This window comes from Nannobrachium achirus (genome assembly GCF_963921795.1).
Source record: "Nannobrachium achirus genome assembly, chromosome: 2".
NCBI classification, from domain to species: domain Eukaryota; kingdom Metazoa; phylum Chordata; class Actinopteri; order Myctophiformes; family Myctophidae; genus Nannobrachium; species Nannobrachium achirus.
This window is the reverse complement of record NC_137811.1, coordinates 52803679-52825455: the sequence shown is the minus strand read 5'-3', so window position 1 is coordinate 52825455 and position 21777 is coordinate 52803679. Positions and strand designations below refer to the sequence as shown.

The following is a 21777-nucleotide window of genomic DNA, read 5'->3' as shown; positions in this document are numbered from 1 at the left end:
GTAGTTGCTAGGGTTTGTGTTGGCTGTGACTGTGAGCATGTCTTTTTGGTGAATGTCTCATTGATAGCCCTATACATCTTGCCAGCAGAGCAGCATCCAACAGTGATTTAAGGGTTTTTTCAAGGCCTCTCTCTAGCTGTTAAGCATGCATGTGAAGACTGGAGTAATGGAGCCGCCCGGTCTAAGCTTTTCTGCAGAGCACATGTTTTGTTGCCTGGCACAAACTTTCGAAAGAAAATGAGACGGTTTCAGATGGTAATAGCTTTGCAGTCAGCAGCATTGTGGGTTGCCGGGAAGCCTATGGAAAAGAGCACAGATTTTCAATTGGGCAAGTTTGACAGCTTACCAAACAAGGCATACTCCTTTGTACTTTCTGAATGACAAACAAAAGTTACATTGTATGCTCCAGCTTGTTCATTGCACGGTTCATTTGCGTTCTTTATATTTAAACTCTGAATAATTCAGTCCCCTGTTGTCTGTTTTCTCAATCCTGCAAAATGATGAAATTTACACAAATGCTTTTGTTGGGAAGTAGCCTAAGTCATGATGTTCAGCCTAGACCTTGGTACACTGTTTTCCTAGCAAAGTTGTTGTACATTATTGTGTCCTTGATTATTTATTCAGCCGAGCCCTATTCAGATTTTAACTGGCATTTTGCTATGGCTTAAGACCTCAGCAACAGCTCCCATCACTTATTAGGAGAAAGCAATTGCAGCCCCAAAAAGTTATGTTTTGGAAGAAAGAATGAGTTGCAGCCAATTCAGATTCCCAAGGGTGTTGCCATGCTAGTCTTTAAAATATCCCCTTCTGTTTTACAATTTAACATGAAAAAAGCAAAACAAAGCCCAAAAAGTGTGTGTGTGGTTAATTTACAGAAACCTTGCGTTTTGATTTAATTTAACCTTTTTGTTTACCCAGGTAAACAAACACGTTTCTTTGGTTCCTCTGTGTGGGACCTTTGTAGGTCTGTAACCGATCTCCCATCTTTTGTTTCCAGTTCAAAGTTGAGCAGTGGTTCAGGGACAGGAAGGAGCTCCAGGCCAGGCAGGACTAGTGATCCTCCCTGGTTCCTGTCTGGTTCTGACACACTGGGCAGACTGGCAGGCAACACCCTTGGGTAAGTTCTGGCAGGGTCAGCAGAGGAAAAAGAAACCCTCTGGTCCTGTTAAGGTACAATGTGTAGAGCATGGCAATAAAGCTGCAATGGTTAGGGTTTGTTTCGCAATCATGGGGCCTATGATTATAAACACACGGTGGACACTGAAAGTCAATACAGTGGCAATGATCTCAATGTGGGCAAATTGATTTTCATTTCATTGATGTACTGAAAAACTGACACTTTATGACTCTGGAGGCTTAAATATGAAAATTCATTTCCAATGCATTTAATCCTTTTTCTCAAGCTGTTTTCTGTTTAATTTCTCTGGCCCATATTAGGAATATGTGTTGCTTTTAAAGTCTTGCTATTATGAAACCTCTTGAGTGTACCCTGTTCTGTCTCAGCCAGCTGTCACAAGGCTAAATCCCAGTGTACACAGATGTGTGTTTGAGTTTCTCCTGTTAGTCAGATGGTTTTGTTGGCACACTCATCTGACTGGCCTTGTGCTGTATGTAACAGGAGTCGCTGGAGCTCTGGTGTAAATGGAGGCAGTGGAGGCGGTGGGAGTGGAGGAGGTGCAGGGGGAGGAGGAGCAGGCGCAGGTGGCAGCAGCAGTGGTGGTGGAGGAGGAGGAGGGGGTGGAGGAGGAGGAGGAGGAGGCGGTGGAGGGGGAGGAGGCACCTCGGGCAGGTCCTCAACAGCAGCCCGTGACTCCCGTCGGCAGACCAGGGTGATCCGCACTGGGAGGGACCGCGGCTCAGGCCTCCTGGGTAGCCAGCCTCAGCCTGTCATCCCTGCCTCTGTCATCCCAGAGGAGCTTATCTCTCAGGTACAGGTTTCCAGATTACTAAACATTGTTTGTTGTCGTCAGCTTTATATATATATTGTTTAACCCATTCAGGCCGGGTACACATTTTAGTGTATGGGAGGGGCTTACAGTACATGTACAGTATGTAGCAACATATTTGTTTTTGTATGCTAATTTCTGATTTAGGCCTAACTATAGGTTAGTCCTAAATGGGTTAATTACTGGTTTCCTCCATATGTAAACATTGTATGTTCAGTGAGGTTTATTTAGTTTTAATTCGGTTTCTCCCATTATACATATAAACATTTGATTTGTTTTGTTTTTGTTTGTGCTGTTATAATAATTATTGGACCAAATTCAACGCCTAGCCTTTCTAGCAGAGATTAAAATTAAACCTAGTGTATACATAAAGCACACTTTCTACCTTCTGGCTGTCTCTGATTCTCGTATGCTCCAAATTCCCTTTTATATAGTCTTAAGACTATATGGCAATGTGTTTAGATATTGTCTTTATTATCTACTAGAAGTTCTTTACTCGGGAACAATATAAATAGGGAATGAATCCCCCACCCTTTAATCCAGGGTAACTCCATTATACCTGTTGTCCTAAGACCTGTTTTTGCCCATATATGGCGATATCTCTGTCTGCGGCCATTTTATGCCCATATATGGAGATCTCTGTATCTGCCTGACGGGTGGCAGAGTGTCTAGTCGAGGACCGGCCTACTCGGGAACAATGTAAATAGGGAATTAATGCCCCGCCCTTTAATGCAAACTCCATTATACCTGTTGTCATAGGACCTGTTTTGACCATTGCTTCCATTGTATTCCCATATGGAGATCTATGTATCTGCCTGACGGGCGGCCATCCCCCGGTCTAGTCGGGGGACCGGCCTACTCGGGAACGATGTCTGTTTGCCTGTGTCCATTTATGCCCATATATGGATATATCTGCCTGTCTGCGTCCATTTTATGTCCGATCTCTGTATCTGTCTGTTGGGCGGCCGAGCGTCTAGTCGGGCACCGGCCTACTCGGGAACAATGTAAATAGGGAATGAATGCCCCACCCTTTAATGCAAACCCCATTATACCTGTTGTCATAGGACCCGTTTTGACCATCTGTTTGCCTGTGTCCATTTATGCCCGTATGTGGAGATCTCTGCAGACACAGTATGCAAACCCCATGATACCTGTTGTCATAGGACCCGTTTTGACCATCTGTTTGCCTGTGTCCATTTATGCCCATATTAATATATGGAGATATCTGTATCTGTCTGCATCAATTTTTTGCCCATATATGGAGATCTATGTAAACACAGTGCCAGTTCTGGAAAACCCTGATGTCAGACATCAGCTCTGCATACAGAAATTCCGAACCTTTCACGCCGGTTCTGGAAAACTGCGGGTCGGGTCAAGGCAGGGCACTGCACTCCCCGTTGTGCCGGGGAACGCGCGTGCCGAAGTCTGGCACATGTTGACTCATGTGGCGTGCGTGATGTCAGAGCCTTTGGTGCCGGTTCCGGAAAACCCTGATGTCAGACATCAACAAAACCGCGTATTGGGTCAGCAGAAGTGATTTCACAATGAGTCAGCGCTTGCGCCGGTTTCCTCAGAAACAGCCTGATGTCAACAATCAGCTCTGCATACGGAGATTCCGAACGTTTCGTGCCAGTTCCGGAAAACCGTGCATCGGGTCGAGGCCAGGCACTGCACTCCGCGCCAAACGTGTGTGCCGAATCTGAAGCCGGTGGGACGAACGGTTCTCGAGATACGCGGATTACATACACACACGCACGCTCACAGAGACTTCTCGCATTTATTGTAAGATTTTCTGGTGTCTTTAAAAGTTATAATCCTCGCATTGCATTATGTTTCTAGAATTTCAGACTCCACTGAAATGAAATGCCCTTAATCTCTTTTCAAACCTTAGACTCTGTGTTCTTGTAGAGCTTAGGAGTTAGAATAGATGAAGGCAAGATCATCATAAAAAATTCAGCTCAACTGTTCAATCTTTGCTTATGGGGCTTTTCTTTTGTGTTTTGCAAGCTTGTGGAGCAAAATAGATGCTCACAATGTGTTGCGATGTGCTGTGAGCTTATAGATTGGCTTTTTTCAGCTAAGAGACCCAAAGTATAGGGTAGAAGTGCTTAAAGGGGAAGACCACCCATTTTCAATATTGAACTATGAAATTAATATACCTTAGAAGAGTTGTGTGGAAATAGAAAAAAAGTTCCCCCTCTTCTGTGTTGCCTAGAACTGGAGGATTGATTTTGGGGTTTGTATTGTAAAGTACAACTTGATGACATCATACATTGTACTTTACAATACAAACCCCAAAATCAATCTTCCAGTTCTAGACAACACAGAAGAGGGGGAACTTTTTTTCTATTTCCACACAACTCCTCTAAGGTATATTAATGACATAGTTCAATATTGAAAATGGGTGGTCTTCCCCTTTAATGTCTAAGTAATCAAGGTTGCAGTGCATATGTGAACGAGGCTTATGTTGGGTTCCGCTCCCTCCAGGCCCAAGTGGTCCTGCAGGGTAAGTCCAGGAGTGTGATCATCCGGGAGCTCCAGAGGACCAACCTGGATGTCAATCTTGCGGTTAACAACCTACTGAGTCGGGATGACGAAGATGGTGATGATGGCGATGATACAGCCAGCGAGTCGTACCTTCCTGGAGGTTTGTTAGGAACATTGTGAATCAATTTGGGAAATCAGTTACCTTACTTTGGGGGCTATGAAAGCAACCACTAAGCAAATTTCTTACAGTATTAAAATCTCCTTTGACAAAAACAAAGTGATTTTGATTACATAGGAATATGCCTATTTCTTTTTTTATATATTTTTTAATAATATAATAAAAATGTAATAATATATAACAGAAGAATTCTTGGTATACACATGACGTGCCAATACAACCTGGGGAGAGCAACGGACTGACCTCATGCTTGTATCAATGCATGAGGAGTCGGTTTGACGTAGTATGTAGAAGGAACACATTATTCCAACCAGTTCCTTTCCCCTCCATGAGGTGCCCCGAGTGGCCAGGGGGAGGCAGTATAGAGACCAGGATTTTTGCATGTTTTTTTTTTGTGAGGGTACCTACCCTAGGGAACACAGGGAGAACAAGCAAACCCCACACAGAAAGGCCCTTTTTCACACAACACTTGTGTAAACACAGAATAAAAAGTGAGAACCCAAAGGGCACTTTGTTGCTTTGTAGCGAGGCCAAAATAAAGTGTTTATGATTCCTTGTGTGTTTGTTCCTTATAGAGGACTTGATGTCCCTGTTGGATGCTGACATCCACTCTGCTCATCCCAGTGTTATAATCGATGCCGACGCCATGTTCTCTGAGGACATCAGTTACTTCGGCTACCCTTCGTTTAGACGATCTTCGCTTTCCCGCCTGGGATCATCCAGAGGTAACTCATCAACTGTCTCTGACCAGCGAAGGAAAGGAAGGAACATGGCAACAGTGTGTTTTTTGTGTGTGTGTGCCGGGGGGCATAGTTGAAGATTTAACTACAAAACACAAATCTCTCTGTCTGGGGCCTTTGATGACAATGTTTTAGGTATTTGTGTTTGTATGAAACGGCATGGGGCAGTGGTGGAAGGGATATCATAAAGGATGCTGATTGTTAATTCCTTGTATGTTAATTATGTTTGTGCAGGCAAGGGGCAGAAACAAAAAACATCCTGGGAATCTTTCCAAATTGACAAGTAACAAAAAAGATAAAAAGAAATGTCAAAGCATGTCAATAAACTGACATTTTTATGAAAGAAATGCAAATTAAAGGGACCAGCAGGCTTATGAATTTAAGTGGTTAACGTCTTTCATCGTTTATTTTAAGCCTGTGTGTATTGTTACGGTAAATATTTTGATTGTTTTGATGTAATGAACAAAGCTTGTCATGCCGTCAACAAAGTAATGTCTGCTGAACAGTTAGTGCCAGTGTTAAACAGAAATCGGTGACCTATTGAGTTGACACATTTGAAACCAGCAGATGCTGTTTTAATAGTCATCTTAATCTGATCCATTGCCTGTAAAATGAAAACCAGCCTAGTCACCCCAGATACATGAAACGATGAATGTTGATGGGATTTCATGCAGCCTGTGCTCCTGATGGAGTCACACAACAGAGACCACTGGAGTCCCAGACTTCGGGTGTTAACTGGGACATGTTGCTTTTTCATCACGGTTGTGATGGTTCCATAACTTCACAGCCTTAGGCCCACATTCGCTTTGCAAATCCATGTTCTAAATTGACAACTGTATTTGTAACAACGGTGGTCTCTACTGTCTTTATACACAGTCATTGTCATCCTACTTCCATCGTTGTCTCTGACTGATGGCTCCGACCGAATTGAATGTGTGTGTACGTTAAGACATTTTACTTGGGGGTTTTGGTCCATCTTGTTCTGTGACATCTCATAAGGCAGAGGGACAGGAACCTTTTTTAAATGGCTTGTTGATAGTGGGACAGTGATCCCATATCCTGGAGGGATGTCTGCACGGATTATTAACACAAATTACATACAGTAGTTGTTGTTAGGGCTGCCCTCTAAAAGGTGAACCAAGTAAACCAATTTCTGTTTAACACTATAAACCTGTGTTAACTAATATTAGAAGATTGTTGTATAAAATAATGTCGTAATGATTTGTCCAGCTGCTGGTAGGAAATTAACAAAATGTGAACGGCTGGAATAAACGCATGATCTTGGCTAAACTTAAAATTGTATCATATGAAAATCATGCGGTTGTTACACAATGTGTCTTTCACATTAACTTTTGACCTCTGTTGTTGCAGTTGTGGTGAGCTGTTTTATTTCATGCTGGCTACAGTAGCGTAGCACTAGAACTAAATAGTCTACTAGAGGTGCTCTGATCAAGTTTTTGTGCCTGATGCCCTGATCACCACTTAACCGTCTCCTGACACCTGATCGTCCGATAAAGATCACAGATCCGATTATACAGTACATTTGGCAGTTGAGGTCCTTCGTCTGCAGGCAGTGTGCACAAGAAATATGATGCTGATGGGCCAGATAGTTCGAGAGATTAGTGGCAGACACACACAAATTCATACTCACAACGACTAACAGATATTCATCATGCCTACTATCAGGATTAAATCATTTCGTTTCTTTACATAGTCTTAAGCGAGTATATCTTTGGAGACAAAATGTGCACACACACACACACACACACACACACACACACACACACACACACAACCAAATCTTGTAGTTTGCCCTTTCTCTTAAATTCTTATACCTAGTCTTTTATGTGAATGTTTGGTGTTGTGTACTGCATGGCTGTAGTACGTACTGTGAGCCCTCTGAGAAAGGCCCGCCATGTCTCCCTGTTTTTTATCAGAAACCCTCTAACAACTATTAAGAAACAAAACTTACCTAGCCCACTATTAGCACAACATGCATGCCTTTTTTTCTGTCTATCCACTTCCTCCTCTACCTCGCATTTTGACATGTGAGTGTGCAAACACTCTCACATCGGTATCATTTAGACTCCCCACTCAATCTGTAGTGCTAAAATTTTGATTTGTATTACTTTGATCATTAAAAAAAGGGAACAAAACAATTTCTCTATCTACTCTTAAAAATCTGTTCACGGGTCTTTCCCAGAGAGTGGCTTACTTTTATCCCACTGGTGTGACCTTATTGCATACCAGTTCTCCTTCTTCCCTTAGAGCGTGACTCAGAGCTGTTGCGCGAGCGTGAATCAGTGTTGAGGTTACGCGAGAGGCGGTGGTTGGATGGGGCCTCGTTCGACACTGAGCGAGGCTCCACCAGCCGCGAGGGTGAGCCCAGCCTGGACAAGAAGAGCATCCCGGTGCAGAGCCCAGTCTCCTTGGGAGAGGAACTCCAGTGGTGGCCTGACAAGGTGGGAGCATAAAAACAAGCTATGGGTTCACCGTGCTGTTGATCCTTTGATAAATTGACGCTACATGTTGTCAGTGATTATTACACTCCTCTCCTGAAGCCAGGATTTGGATTTATTTCACTCATCTCCTGAAGCCAGGATTTGGATATGTTTGGAAAGTTTTTCATTAGCAGCACATTTTACTGAGATGTTGAAATCTACTCCCCAGGATGGTGTGAAGTTTGTGAGCATTGGGGCCTTGTACTCTGAGCTGGTAGCCGTCAGCTCTAAAGGAGAACTTTACCAGTGGAAATGGAGTGAACCTGAACCCTACAGAAACACACAGGTGGGAGAATTGTATTATGTTTTGGCAGAATGACACTAACAGAATTATTTGGAGAAGAATAAGAAAAATATGAGGAAAAAGCAATATCTAGTTACTAAGACAAAGAGGCTGGTTATTTGCTCTAGGCCAGACCTATTTGATTAGCCAGAGATTGTGTAGCTCTAAATGTGTAGAACATAAGAGTGCAGCACATACAGGCAGAGTCCTTTTGGCCATATGTTTGGCAGTCATCGTCAGTTGGCTAGGAAGCACAAATGGCTTGGGGGCTGATCTCCCTTTTTATATTGAAGAGTCGCTGAATCAGTTCTTCCTGTCATTTGTCCCCACAGAACCCTTCTATTCATCATCCCCGTGTCTCCTTCCTGGGTCTGGCTAATGAGAAGATCACTCAGTTGTCCGCCAACAGCATAAGAGCCACCGTGGCCACAGAGACCAACAAGGTAGCCTATTGCTTATATCTTTTAACTATTACTGTTTATTCTAAAAGGTTAACATAACAGATGATCACAACTTCAGATTAGGAAATTAAAATGTATCTAATAAAATGTATTAACCTTTGTGTCCTATACACTGGTTTCATTAAATTAAAAGTGTATGTACTTTTTGTGTTCTACAGGTAGCGACCTGGGTGGACGACACACTGAGCACGGTTGCCTCCAAACTGGAACACAGCGCTCAGACCTTCCCTGAGCTGCAGGGGGAGCGCATTGTGTCACTGCACTCCTGTGCTCTCTATACTTGTGCCCAGCTGGAGAGTAGCCTCTATTGGTGGTGAGTAAGGACATGGGTTATGTTACATAGATAAAAAACGTCATTCTGTTGCCCAAGACTGGGGGAAATAAATCTAAACTGTATATGGTTTAGAAAGGAATTCTCTTATGTTCATGTTAGCCTATTATTGGTTTCATGCAGTCTAAATGCATAGTGAGTCTTTGATCCCTTATCATTCATTGAAGAGTGCTATAACTGTGGCCCTGGAATAATCTCCCTATATTTAGATATTAAACACTGAGGAATTGCTAGGGCAACACCATGTTTTTACAATTCACTCTTTGTATCAACAGGGGAGTTGTGCCTTTTAGTCAACGGAAAAAGATGCTTGAAAAGGCCAGAGCCAAGAACAAGAAGCCAAAGTCCAGTGCTGGCATTTCCTCCATACCCAACATCACCGTGGGAACACAGGTAAAATGGCGACAATGAAAATATATTTTCTTTTCAGCATTTATTCCTTCATGTTTTGCTTGCCTGGGAGTGTTGAGATGTTTCCTTTGTTGGTGTTTCTAGTCAAGGTCCAGGCTCGGCACTTGAAACCATGTTGCTGGCTTTGACAACCTATTGTTTTGTTCCTTCCTTAGGTGTGCTTGAGGAATAACCCCCTCTATCATGCTGGTGCAGTGGCCTTTTCTGTCAATGCTGGGATCCCCAAGGTGGGAGTCCTGTTAGAGTCTGTCTGGAACATGAATGACAGCTGCAGGTTCCAGCTGCGCTCGCCAGAGAGCCTCAAGAACATGGAAAAGACTACGAAGACCCAGGAAATCAAGTAGGTTCAATAAATCAAGTAGGTATAATAAGCAAAAAGCAATACATGCTTGGGTTTGAAATTCTTGAATTGAAAACTGATGCAGCGGGTGCCCGCTGACCTAGCGGTCCAGGTGCATACCACACACAGGCTCTAATGCAGCCTCTAATGCACGTTATGCAGGTTCGACAACCTTTGCTACGTGTCACTCACGTCTCCGTCTCCCTCTCTCTCTGTTTCCTTTCTATCCACACAATGTTCTATAAATAAAGGCAGGAAAGCCCCAAACATATCTTAAAAAAGAAAATGGAAGCAGCGCATCATGAGAGATGCGTACGACAGAGATGAGACATGCATGTAAATGGAGCTTTAGATGGCTGCATTGATTATTATCACAAGTGTCTCTATTACAAGTTGCATGTTTGTAAAACGCATCTGAAATTGATCTGGTGGAGACTAGTTGTAGTCATTCGATCTGTTAACAGTACTGTGAACAGAAGAAACGGTAGTCAGCTGAACAACTGAGCCCCAGGGACCTCGTCTGACTTGGATTGATCTTTTGTTAAGCCTCTTTTTTACATGCCATTCTTTAGTCTCTGCTTGCTCGCTTATTATTCCCATGTATATTTTAAAGTGAAGCCTTCCTTCACTCTACAATTAAATAAATTGTTTGAAAGCAAGTTGTGTATGGCATGGTGTTTATACTGCGTTAAGCTTTGATAACCTCAAATTAAAAATCAAACAATCCTGTTTCCTCCCCCCTTAGAACGGAGAGCAAGCCAGAGTTGGTGAAGACTGAGATGGGTCCTCCTCCCTCCCCAGCATCCACCTGCAGTGATACCTCTTCCATTGCTAGCAGTGCCTCGCTGCCCTACAGTACGTCATCCTCTCTCTCTCCTGCACTCTCCAGCATTCTGTCTTGCTGTCTCACAGAAACAGAACCCAGTTTCTCTTCTCTTTACTCTCCATAACTCCTTTGACTTTGAAACAGATGGCACACAGTCTTTTATCAGCCCGTACTGTACATCCAGCCAGGTCATTGCACATCTGTCAGTTGTTCTTTTACCACCCCCTTATCATGTCAAGCATGTGGCTAGTTGTGGATAATGATTATATATATTCATTGCACAATATTTAGTGCAAACTTTCCTTGATTAGACACTTTCCCAAGTATACATTCTAAACTGTATTTTTGTTTACTCAAAACTTTAGTCTTCTGTATGCTTAACACGAGATTGAACAAATTAAGACACTTTGAACCTAAAGCAGTCATATATGTATTGCATCAGCTCAGCTGTGTGAATGTGGTAAATGGTCCCTAAACGTGTTTTTGCATGTCCCAGCGCTAATCTGTGCTGGACATAATGGAATAACAGTGTTGTACTCTGCTTACAGAACGAAGGCGCTCCACCCCAGCTCCCAAAGAGGAGGAGAAAGTGAACGAGGAGCAGTGGCCTCTCAGGGAGGTGGTGTTTGTGGAGGATGTTAAGAATGTACCTGTAGGAAAGGTTGGTGACAAATGGATAAACTTCTGTCTTAAGTTATTACAGTAATTTGTTGTATGGCAATGTAATAGGTTATGTGGCTCGCTTGAGACATGAAGACATGAAGTTGGATTTGGTATTCATTCACCAGTCATTTCTGCCATAGATTGTACCTAAGTTTAAATCATTATTGTTGCTAGCAGGGATAACGTGAACACGGTCACCGTTGGTATAGATTTCATCTATAAGATAAGAGGGAGAGAAGAAGAGACACTCCACATACGTATATAGGCTACTTCACCCCCGCAACGGAATTGTGCACGAGAACAGCTGATATACAAGCTCACACTAGCTTGTTGCGGACTGTTGTGAGCTTGGACTTGGAGGTCTGCTGTTCTCGGCCGCTCTGTGCGCGTGATGCCATCTCGGGACGAATGGTTTTGAGGACAACTGCTTTGAACATAAGCGGGGGCTGGGGCGGCGTTTTCGATTAAGCACCAAAATCCGCCGCCTCCAAGCGTTAAAGTTAGGGGTGCAGCGATCCAGTTTTTTCTATTCCAATCCGATCCGATATATTCATTTGGCTATTTCCCGATAACCGATACGATACCCGATATTTACAGTAGGCTAAATAGCAAAAAACCTTTCAATTAAAGCCATTTATTAATTGTAGGATAGGCTCAGTTCAGTGCAGTCAGTGCAACTCTTTATATAAATTCTTCAAATAACCATTTAGAAATAATATGCGTGGACTCCCCCTTTCCTACTAGACTAGAAGAAAAAAAAATCCACCCTATGCATGTGGACCCCCCCTTCCTACTACTCACCAATGTCGGTGTAACCATGCATGCGTCTGCTCTGTCCGCGACACACATGTTGCTGACAGACAACTTGACAAGCTTGTGGACAAGAAACAAACAGCGATTGGATTTTCCGAAACAGACCCCCGTGAATCCCGTTTTAAAGAGAAAGGAAGGAAGAGCTTAAAACATTTGGCCATACTAATCTCTAAACCAAGGACCTGTTGCTTTGTTTGTTGTTGTGCTTCATGCACTACCAACCGAACGCTGCTTTGCTCTCTGCCGTGCAGCCGTCAACTGGCTTGCATGCAGTGAAGCCGTGTCTCGTATTAAGACGAGTGGAGGAGCGACTTTGGAGGAGCGAAGTTGTGCTGGGATCATTTATTTCATAATTATATGCTAAAAACATTTGGTCATGGGCTTACAATTGCGTGATTATATTGTATATGCAATATGCCACCCTGAGGTTAGTTATTATTTATATCGGGACTCGGATCGGCGACGTTCTGTCCGATACCGATTAATTAATTAACATTAATTACCTTCATATCGGTGCCCGATACCGATAAAATATCGGATCGGTTGCTTCTCTAGTTAAAGTGTTTTTGCGAAAAAATTAAGACTTTTTTTGAATTTCCAGGTGTTTCCATTTGAAGATTTAAAGCAAAAGCCAAAATGCGCATACAAAAGCTTTATGGAAACGCAGCTAGTGAGGAGTTTCAACGGGAGGGTGTAATGCGTGCAGAAGTAGACAATATCCCTCCCAATTTCACTGGGACAGAGATCGCCCTCCCCTGCTGTCTGCAAACGCGGCCTGTTGTGTTGTTATATCCCAATCTTCACAGTGAGGCAGGTACTTTACACCTTGCAATACCCGGATGACCAAGACTCATTGTGTTGTCTCCATTTTGTCTCCAAGGTGTTAAAAGTGGATGGTGCATATGTTGCTGTGAGGTTTCCAGGAGCATCCAGCAGCATGAACAGCCAGAGTGCTGCTGCTGCTGCGGCGGCTGCTGCTGCACCTACAGACTCTGACCCGTCCTCATTACTGCAGGACTGTAGGCTCCTCAGAATAGATGAGCTGCAGGTATGAGTAAAATTACACACATAGAAACATACATAAATGAACGTGACATACAGTATATGTTGTAGGCATACAGACTAGGGGTATGCAACGATACAATCGTTTATTTGCATTGCAAAACGATTCAATATGATACAAAGTCAAGTGATACAATATTTAGCTTTTTGCATATGGATATGGTAGATAGTTGAAAATTAAAATAGACAGGCAGACATTACATACAGGTGACAAAGGAAAAACCAACAAAAAGTGTCTTAGTAAAGTGTTTGGCCGCCAGAACCTTGCCATAGATTGTACAAGTCTCTGGAACTCAAGTGGGGTGAATTTTCTTTCCCTCATTGTGTTGTGAATCCCATCACTGTAGCATTCATATCACACTCTTGGTGTATGCCACCCACTCATTCACTTGTTGAGAATATGGTGAATGATGATCTGATATGTCCCACTAATGAACCCATACATACGCAAGTGTAAAGCTCCTGACACCCATGCCCCATTAATGAACCCTCTTTCATAGTCGGATGGACTTTCTCTTGCCATCTTGATTCAAAAACCAGTAAACTGTGCATATTTAGTCTTTTTATTCATCCCACAGAATATGATGGGATGTTAATTACTTAATTGTATCTTACGTGGTGCAGTACACCTGTATGAAACGTCTTCATGTTTTTTCCCCTTATTTATTCAAGTATTTTAATTTGTTACCTGCCTGTATGCATTTTACATATACAGTATAGTTAGTCATAAATAAGCATTGAACAAAGACTTGGTTAGAATGAAACGCTCAACAGAGTAAGCCACTGCAGCTGTGTAAGTAGTTGAATATCTGACATTAATATTGTATTATGTTTGCTCCCGACCTTGCTCAGGTGGTAAAAACAGGTGGAACTCCTAAAGTTCCAGATTGCTTTCAGCGCACACCTAAAAAACTCTGCATTCCAGAGAAAGCTGAGATTCTGGCTGTGAATGTTGACTCCAAAGGTATGTCACTTCCAACTCTTTCTATATTGTGTGTGTTTCTGAAACATTCTCGCTCTGTTTGACATGCACAGGACTTGAATAAAAATGGCAAATCCATGGGGATTCTCAAAAGAAATATTTAAACGAATGACATGAAAAACACTTGGAAAACAAATCCATCTCTCTCTCCCTACCTCCCAGGAGTCCACGCAGTTCTGAAAACTGGTAACTGGGTAAGATACTGTATTTTTGACCTGGCCACAGGCAAAGCTGAGCAGGAGAATAACTTCCCCACCAGTAACCTGGCCTTCTTGGGGCAGAGTGAGCGTAATGTGGCCATCTTCACTGCCGGCCAGGTGAGCTGATGAACATTGTGAATTACAAGAAGGGCCACTTAACATGTTATAGAGAACAACATGTTATAGAGAACATCCCTGTCTTTAATGGACTGTTAATGTGCTTTTTTCCAGGAGTCACCCATCATTCTCAGAGATGGAAATGGAACAATCTACCCCATGGCCAAAGACTGCATGGGTGGAATCCGAGATCCTGATTGGCTGGATCTGCCACCCATTGCCAGTTTAGGAATGGGGGTGCACTCCCTTGCCAACCTCCCCTCTAACTCTACCATTAAAAAGAAAGCTGCTATAATCATCATGGCTGTTGAGGTAAATGCCACAGGCCATAGAGTAGCCATAATGTAACAAATGGTTTTGAACATAAAGTTGAGTGTCGTGTCGGGAGTCTTCTATCTGAAATGGTTAATCTAAAATATAGCTGTATTTTAACACTTTGCAAGCCACGGGGAGCCCCTTAATATTAAAACCGGAATATACCGGACATCTGAGCAAGGAGTCTCGGCCTGTGCCGTCTTTTACCGTACTTTGTCATTAAAAACGAAATAAATGATTTTTATCCGAAAATCGGCGATCGTCTAACCTTCCCTAGTCACCACTCGTCCATCGATAGCGCATGGCTCGTCTGACATGAAGCAGAAGTGACGTCAGGTCCATTCCTTCTAGAGGATTCCTAGCAGCCACCCATTTACTGTTTATACACGAGTGCTAGTACAGCAGGAGTGCTGCGGGCTATGCGAGCGAAACTGTTCATATCGACTCTTGAGTCATCCGTGGATTATTTGAGCAGACATTTACGTGAACGGATCGCGCACGCGAAACGCATGGGGAGAAGACGCCTCGGCCAAAACAGCCACTCTATCCCAATGGAGATCCAGATAATCACGGTGAGCTAACGACCTGGGGATTGAAAAAAAAGAAAAAACAACAGCGCGGTCCAAGGAGGGGGGGTGGCGGGCTCATGTTTATAAACATAATATTATGTCTCAGATCAATACAATAATAGAAATTTCACGGCTAATCTACAACAAGCCATTCTATTTCGGCTAGCAAAGTGTTAAACTCTTGACATACTTGTTTAAATTATTATTGGGCTCCCCTCAGTCACCAATCTTTACATTTCACTTTGTGTAGTAAGAATCAAAATCAGTTTTATTTGTCACATTAAAGGTGTAAAGTAGTGGGTGGAATTCTTTTTTCTGTAGGCGCTCCATATTACTTGAAAAGGTATATGGTAGAGTGAGAGCAAAGTGAATATATAGAAAATGATAAATAGGAAATAAATATATATATATATATATATATATATATTATAATTTATTTATTGTGTGTGTGTATTCAAATATAAAGATGGGGGCCGCAAACTTCTAGTATTTAAACATTAGCATGTTTTAAGGTGCTGTTTTCACTTTGTGCAATGTGAATGGTAAAAAAAAACACATCAGTTAGATGTTGTTCATACCAGGCAGAAACTGTTCAGAAAATGGCGGCATTTGATAATGATACTCGTCACTAAATGATGATACTTTTTTGAATGTTGCAGAAGCAAACATTAATGCAACACGTGCTCCGCTGTGACTATGAGGCATGTCGGCAGTACCTAGTGAACCTGGAGCAGGCCTTCCTATTGGACCAGAGCGGCCAGGCCCTCGGAGCCCTTCTGGGCCACCGCTGTGACGGCAACCGCAACATTCTCCATGCTGCTGTCTCTGTCTGCTTCCCTGTTAGCAACAAGGAGACAAAGGAGGAGGAAGGTAGGCTGGAACAGGGTCCGATATTAAGGATTTTTCCTTAATCAAAGTTTCTAGCAGTGCTTTGCATAGATTTCTCACAATATATCTCCACTCCATTTCTTGTTGATATTTATTTCCATATTTAATCAGAGACCAGAATTGGTTTCAAGTTCCAAATATTGTTTGAACCATGGACAGGTAAAGGCAATGTGCCATAGATAAAGCCTATCAAATCAAACCGTAGCCATTTCAGATCAGTATATAAAATAATATATAAAACTGCCTGCAAATGAAATAAGACCATGCAAATCTACAAACATGTGGCATCGACTTGCATATCAGTTGTAGATGTTGAAGATACTGTGTGTATCCTTGTACACAACCTGACCAAAATGTAGCGAATATAGTGCAGTTCACTGTGACTGATAAAATAATGGGGACCACGGGGGGAAAAAACACTTAGTTCCACGGTAACACTGGTTGCTCTGTGATTCCAGAAGCTGAACGGTCCGAGAGGAACACGTTCGCAGAGCGTCTGTCTGCTGTGGAGGCCATTGCCAATGCCATCTCTGTTGTCTCTAGCAACAGCTCTGGAAATAGGACGGGCTCCTCCAGTAGCAGAGGGTAAGTAACTGGGTAAACTGAGAAAGAAGTGATGTTATAATTTGAACAACAGCAAATGGGTTACTGTCAAATCATAAATTATCCAGTAGACCATAAATACTCCCTGTAGTTGAGGTCTTAGTAACCGAGACACATTCGGGTCTGTGTTTTCTCCTGGTCACTTCCAGGTTGGTTCAGATTCTATTATCTTAGATCCTGTTTATCATTAATTGTAATACCCGAGTGGATCTGAGAAGACCCATATTCATTGCTGATCAGGAGAGAAAAACATCAATGGTTAGGCTGACCTGGGATCAGATTACTGTGGTGCAAAATAAGGGGGGAAAAGTCGAGGTGTGCACACTGGTGTGTGCAATCATGGATTCTTCACTGAGGAATTTATTTTCATTGTCAGGGCTGTCCTCGACACGGGATTTATGAAGTCGATTCGAGTCGCGGGGGTTAATCCGACGCGTCGACGAATCGTTTTATAGTCTACTTTGTGTAAAAAATAATAAAAAAAAAAAAGTGTTGCTTTAAACCACGTCAACATAATACATTAAGAGATTAATTGAATACACAGTGTTTTCGGTGATATCGGTGCGCAAGCACAAATGTTATCTGCATAGCAGTGTACAACCATAGAGTTATAACACACTGTTAAAACAAATAAAACATCTCCGCTGTTTCAACTCTGCCCCGTCTCTCTGCAGCGTGCAGTAGAGATGAGACATTCGCGAACGATTCCCCTCTCTTGAACGGCTCTTTTAAATGAACGATGGGATCCAGTCCGCAGTCGCGGGACACAGAGCACTGACAGAGTAATGTGTCGAGAACGGATTCATTTCAGAAACGGATCATAAAAAGGTGGAGGCACAGCTCCCACTTGAGCCAGCAGTGGACATGTCATGGACGCAAACACAATCAATCATTATGGATTACAACATTGGAACAATTCAGAAGCACTTTGATTAGAAAATGTAACTTGTAGCCTACACTTGTGTATGTTAATTTGACTTTAGAAGATGTTTACTTCGTGGACGTGCGTTTGTGCTGTGGCAGGTTATTTAATATGGGATTCTGACAGCGTGCTTCCTCCTCTTAACGGAACACTGTCGGCTCCGAATGTTTTAACGAAGCGGCGGTTCTGAACCGTTCTGGCCGTTCCGTCTCACTTTCAACCCGACGCTGGTGCGAGACAATAAATAACTGTTCGCCAATTGCTACGTCTCATTGGAAGTACATGACACCAGTCCAGCAGTGCACCGCAGTTAAAGCCTGGTGATGCGAGGTTACACCGCAGTAGGCTAACTGGTGATATAAAAAATATATATATTTTCGCTTCGACTCAATCAATTGGCGTCGATTCCCGGGGCTTAAAACGACGCGTCGATTTTTAGAGGACAGGCCTACTGTTACTGTAGGTTGCTACTATAGATTATATTGTGGCATAGCCTTTTTAACTGGCATTTAATGGTAAAACAGTATTTTGCCAGCAATTATAATTATTAGGTTTTTCACATCCATATAATAAATAACGAACAGTCAGGGTCATGTCTGTAATATGGGGGGGGGGGGGGGGGGGGGATAGACCGATTTCCTGAGCTACAGCCTGTAGAGGGCACCGCCCCCCACCTCCGTGGTGCAAACAGCAGTGTAAACTAACGTGTAGCCTACATTTACTTAAGTACTGTACTTAAATACAATTTTGGGTATTTGTACTTTACTTGAGTATTTCCCATTTTGAATTGATATTGTCTACTGCACCACTGGCTGCAGTTTACACCACAGAAATGGCGCTGTCTACAGGGGAGCGCCCGGGAAATGGGTCTATAAGAACTCTGAACAAATGTGTTTGGTTCAGTCAGTGGGAAAAAGTTCAGTCAGTTGGAAAAATCGTGTAACCAATCAGGTGTCGGAAAACATTTCACGGGTCCATTAGGGTTGGGGTGTGTCATTTTGGACCTACTCTCTAGCTCTTATTCTGAGAAAGACATTCTGAAAGTATACTCGGCTTAATTTTTTTCCCTCTTAACAATAAGCAAACTATACTCTCACTGTCTTGGTTGCCATAGAATTAGATGTGTTAACTTTGAGCTTTCTTCTTTTTAATCTTATTATAAAACCTGTGAACCTAAGCTGTTGACTATGTTAACTTATGCATTAGAGACTTTAGAATATCTCTTTAGAATCGTCTCTTTGCATAACTGTAGTCCAGGTTTCCCGAAGGTGGCATACTCGTTTCCTGTATGCGACCAACAGCGGTAAACACTAGACACCTTTACATGTGTATTGTGTATTCCCCGTTCAAATCTGTTGCTGAGGCAATCAAGTGACGCTATGGGGAAAATTAACCTGGTATGCCATCTTCTGGAAACCCGGGACTACAGTTATGCAGAGCCTATTTTTGCTTAGTCTGTTCATTTGTTTGTCGGATGTCTCCAGGCTTCGATTGCGAGAAATGATGCGTCGGTCTCTTAGAGCAGCTGGCCTCGGCCGCCACGAGTCTGGTCCTTCCTCCAGTGACCACCAGGACCCTGTCTCACCACCTATTGCCCCTCCCAGCTGGGTGCCTGACCCCCCACCAATGGACCCCGGTCAGTACACTGAACCTAGCAAGCTGATTATTTCACAATTCACACAAGATGTTATATTGGGTAGTATTTTTTTTTTTTTTTTTTTAAATAACATTAATTGTACTTTCTTGACAGATGGGGACATTGACTTCATTCTAGCTCCAGCTGTGGGCTCTCTTACCACTGCATCTACTGGAACCAGCCAAGGACCCAGCACCTCCACCATACCAGGTTAGATAGCACTTGGACTCTGGATTGACATTTTCACTTTCTTAACACAGCGCGTGCCATCATGTCGCCAAAACAATAGAGGGTATGCACCTCCACTGGGACCCGCCCCCCTAATCTATACTGAGTGGCAAAACATTGAGCAGCATGGAGCATTGGAGTTTGGAAGTGCTAGTTGCAAATCACTCAACAGCCCTACATACCACCTGTTTCTAAATTGCACATAATGCAGGAGGCAGCAGGATGTTGTGTTGTTGAAAACGAGTGCTTCCAAACTCTGACACATGGAAAAATAAAAACCTGCACAGAATGTCTTGACAGAAAGTAGCTCATAACATGCCTATGGTGGATTTTTATGAAACAAAAACTTTGCTGATAGAAAGAGGATAATTCAAGCTTTCAGTACAGCCGCTGTTGGTGAGTTTAACTTTGTTTAATACAATCAGATAGGACTTTTCTGTTTGGATGTATGGGATGTCAGTGGCAAAAATCAGATTTTTGCCACTCAGTAGGCGTTTCCACATAGCTTCCAGCAACAGATGATGTCACGCGCATACCCTCTATACACTAGGCCGGGGGCGGTATGGACATTTTGTTACCGCGATTACCGTCTTCCCATTTACCGTCGGTACTGCGGTAATTACCGCACCCCCGTATCTATTAATTAAGGTTCGGCGATAAGCCAAAATATTGCAATCATCTTCCCAAAAGTCGCCTCTCTCCACAGCATAGAGTATATATAGCTTCACAGCCTGACTGCCCGAGTTATACTTCTCCGTACAGCACAGCGGGTATGGCTTTCAAAGGAGCAGATCTACAAGCTCACAACACATCGCATCCGCGACGCGTTCTGAGCTTTTAGATCTGCACTGTCGGGTTACCATAGGAACGTAGGCTAGCTACTTGGACTTTTCAGACACAAACAGCGGTGTGAACAAACCAGAAGAGGAAGGGTAGTCAGATCGTGTACAGTGATTCTGTAAACTCATGTCACGTCTCAACTCTCAAATCGCAGTGATTGAGTGCTGCTATATACAGGTTTTAGTTACAAGACTTGACAGAAAAGGTTATAAAATCGCCGACGCGCCGGACGGGGCACAACGTGCGACGCGGTGTAAAAAGTAAAATAGTTTCATTTTCGATTTTAGTCCACGCGGCCCGCGCTCCGCCAGTAATCCGTATGAATAAAAAAATATATGCCACAACACAAGATATGTATTAGCATCCTTGTGTCGAGTGGAAGTTTATGCTGCTCCGTCATAAGAGTTGTGCTCCGTACTCTCCTGCCCTGCATGTGCACTGTGTGCAGGGTCTGTGACTGAGTGACGTATGTGGCTTCCAACGTGTGGTACACGGCCCAGAGCAGAGCGGCATGGAGCGCATGCGGTCCTCGCTTCTCCCCCGTTTTAAAACTCGCTTGTTTTCCAATAAAAAAATAGACTTTTTTTTTTTGTCTTTTTACCGCGGTAAGCACACTGACACCGCGGTTGACCTCGGTATACCGCGGTACGGCGGTACGGCGGTTACCGCCTCCAACCCTACTATACACTATTCACTGCCCAAGGCTTTTTTATATAATGTTTACCTGATTCTGGAGCGCTCCGTGCACGCTCCATGCTTCACCAAGAGAGCTGAAATGTACGATGTGGGGAGATATGGGAAAAAAGGGGAGAAAAGGCTGTCTTTCCAACGTGACACAATGGGTCTGAATGAGGAAGTGAAACTAGGTCTGCAATGCGCCACGGTGCATCGTGGGATATGGAGTTTCTTAGCTCACCAGTGGTCGTGAGAGCAGGTGTTTATCTGGTTACCATGGTAACCAGCTAACCCGTTAATGGGTATGTTAAATCTTTAGTTAAAGTAAAAGCTGTGAGGAACAAACTTGTGTATAGTTATATCATTACAGCCACTAGGTAGGATAGTTTTATCACTAGGTAGGATAGTTTTATCAGCCCAACCGATATATCGGTTTGGCTGATATTTTGTCCATTATTTTACTTTTTTGATGACAGTATTGGTATTGGCAGTTATGTAGCTTTTATATTAACATGTCTGAATAGGACTTTGTTTGTGTTTACTATCAAACACTATTTGTTTGCTTATAAGTTAAATGTTCAGAGTTGAGTTGATTTCGAAAATGTTAAAATTTGTAACAAGATATTTATCCAAACACCAGTAATATGTGGTCAAGGACTTTCACGGCATCTGACTAAAAATTCTGGCATTGGTCAGCCCCAAGTATTTGTTGGATTTATAGAATGGAAGGTATTCCACCTCTCTGCTAAAAACTTAAAAG

General features: G+C 42.9%; 1 protein-coding gene across 8 annotated transcripts in view; it reads left to right on the top strand.

The window, feature by feature from the left end:
- Positions 1–21777, top strand: part of ubr5 (ubiquitin protein ligase E3 component n-recognin 5) — a 52411-nt gene that overhangs the window by 7315 nt on the left and 23319 nt on the right. For all 8 annotated transcript variants that reach the window (XM_080752590.1, XM_080752592.1, XM_080752589.1 and 5 more), the window contains exons 5-24: positions 998–1117; positions 1619–1928; positions 4434–4593; positions 5187–5336; positions 7602–7813; positions 8022–8138; positions 8468–8578; positions 8755–8909; positions 9203–9320; positions 9494–9678; positions 10424–10533; positions 11053–11165; positions 12861–13028; positions 13895–14006; positions 14187–14341; positions 14456–14653; positions 15885–16095; positions 16572–16698; positions 19123–19274; positions 19389–19484. In XM_080752590.1, the coding sequence (XP_080608716.1) occupies positions 998–1117; positions 1619–1928; positions 4434–4593; positions 5187–5336; positions 7602–7813; positions 8022–8138; positions 8468–8578; positions 8755–8909; positions 9203–9320; positions 9494–9678; positions 10424–10533; positions 11053–11165; positions 12861–13028; positions 13895–14006; positions 14187–14341; positions 14456–14653; positions 15885–16095; positions 16572–16698; positions 19123–19274; positions 19389–19484 (3080 nt within the window). The remainder of the gene's footprint in view (positions 1–997; positions 1118–1618; positions 1929–4433; positions 4594–5186; positions 5337–7601; positions 7814–8021; positions 8139–8467; positions 8579–8754; positions 8910–9202; positions 9321–9493; positions 9679–10423; positions 10534–11052; positions 11166–12860; positions 13029–13894; positions 14007–14186; positions 14342–14455; positions 14654–15884; positions 16096–16571; positions 16699–19122; positions 19275–19388; positions 19485–21777) is intronic.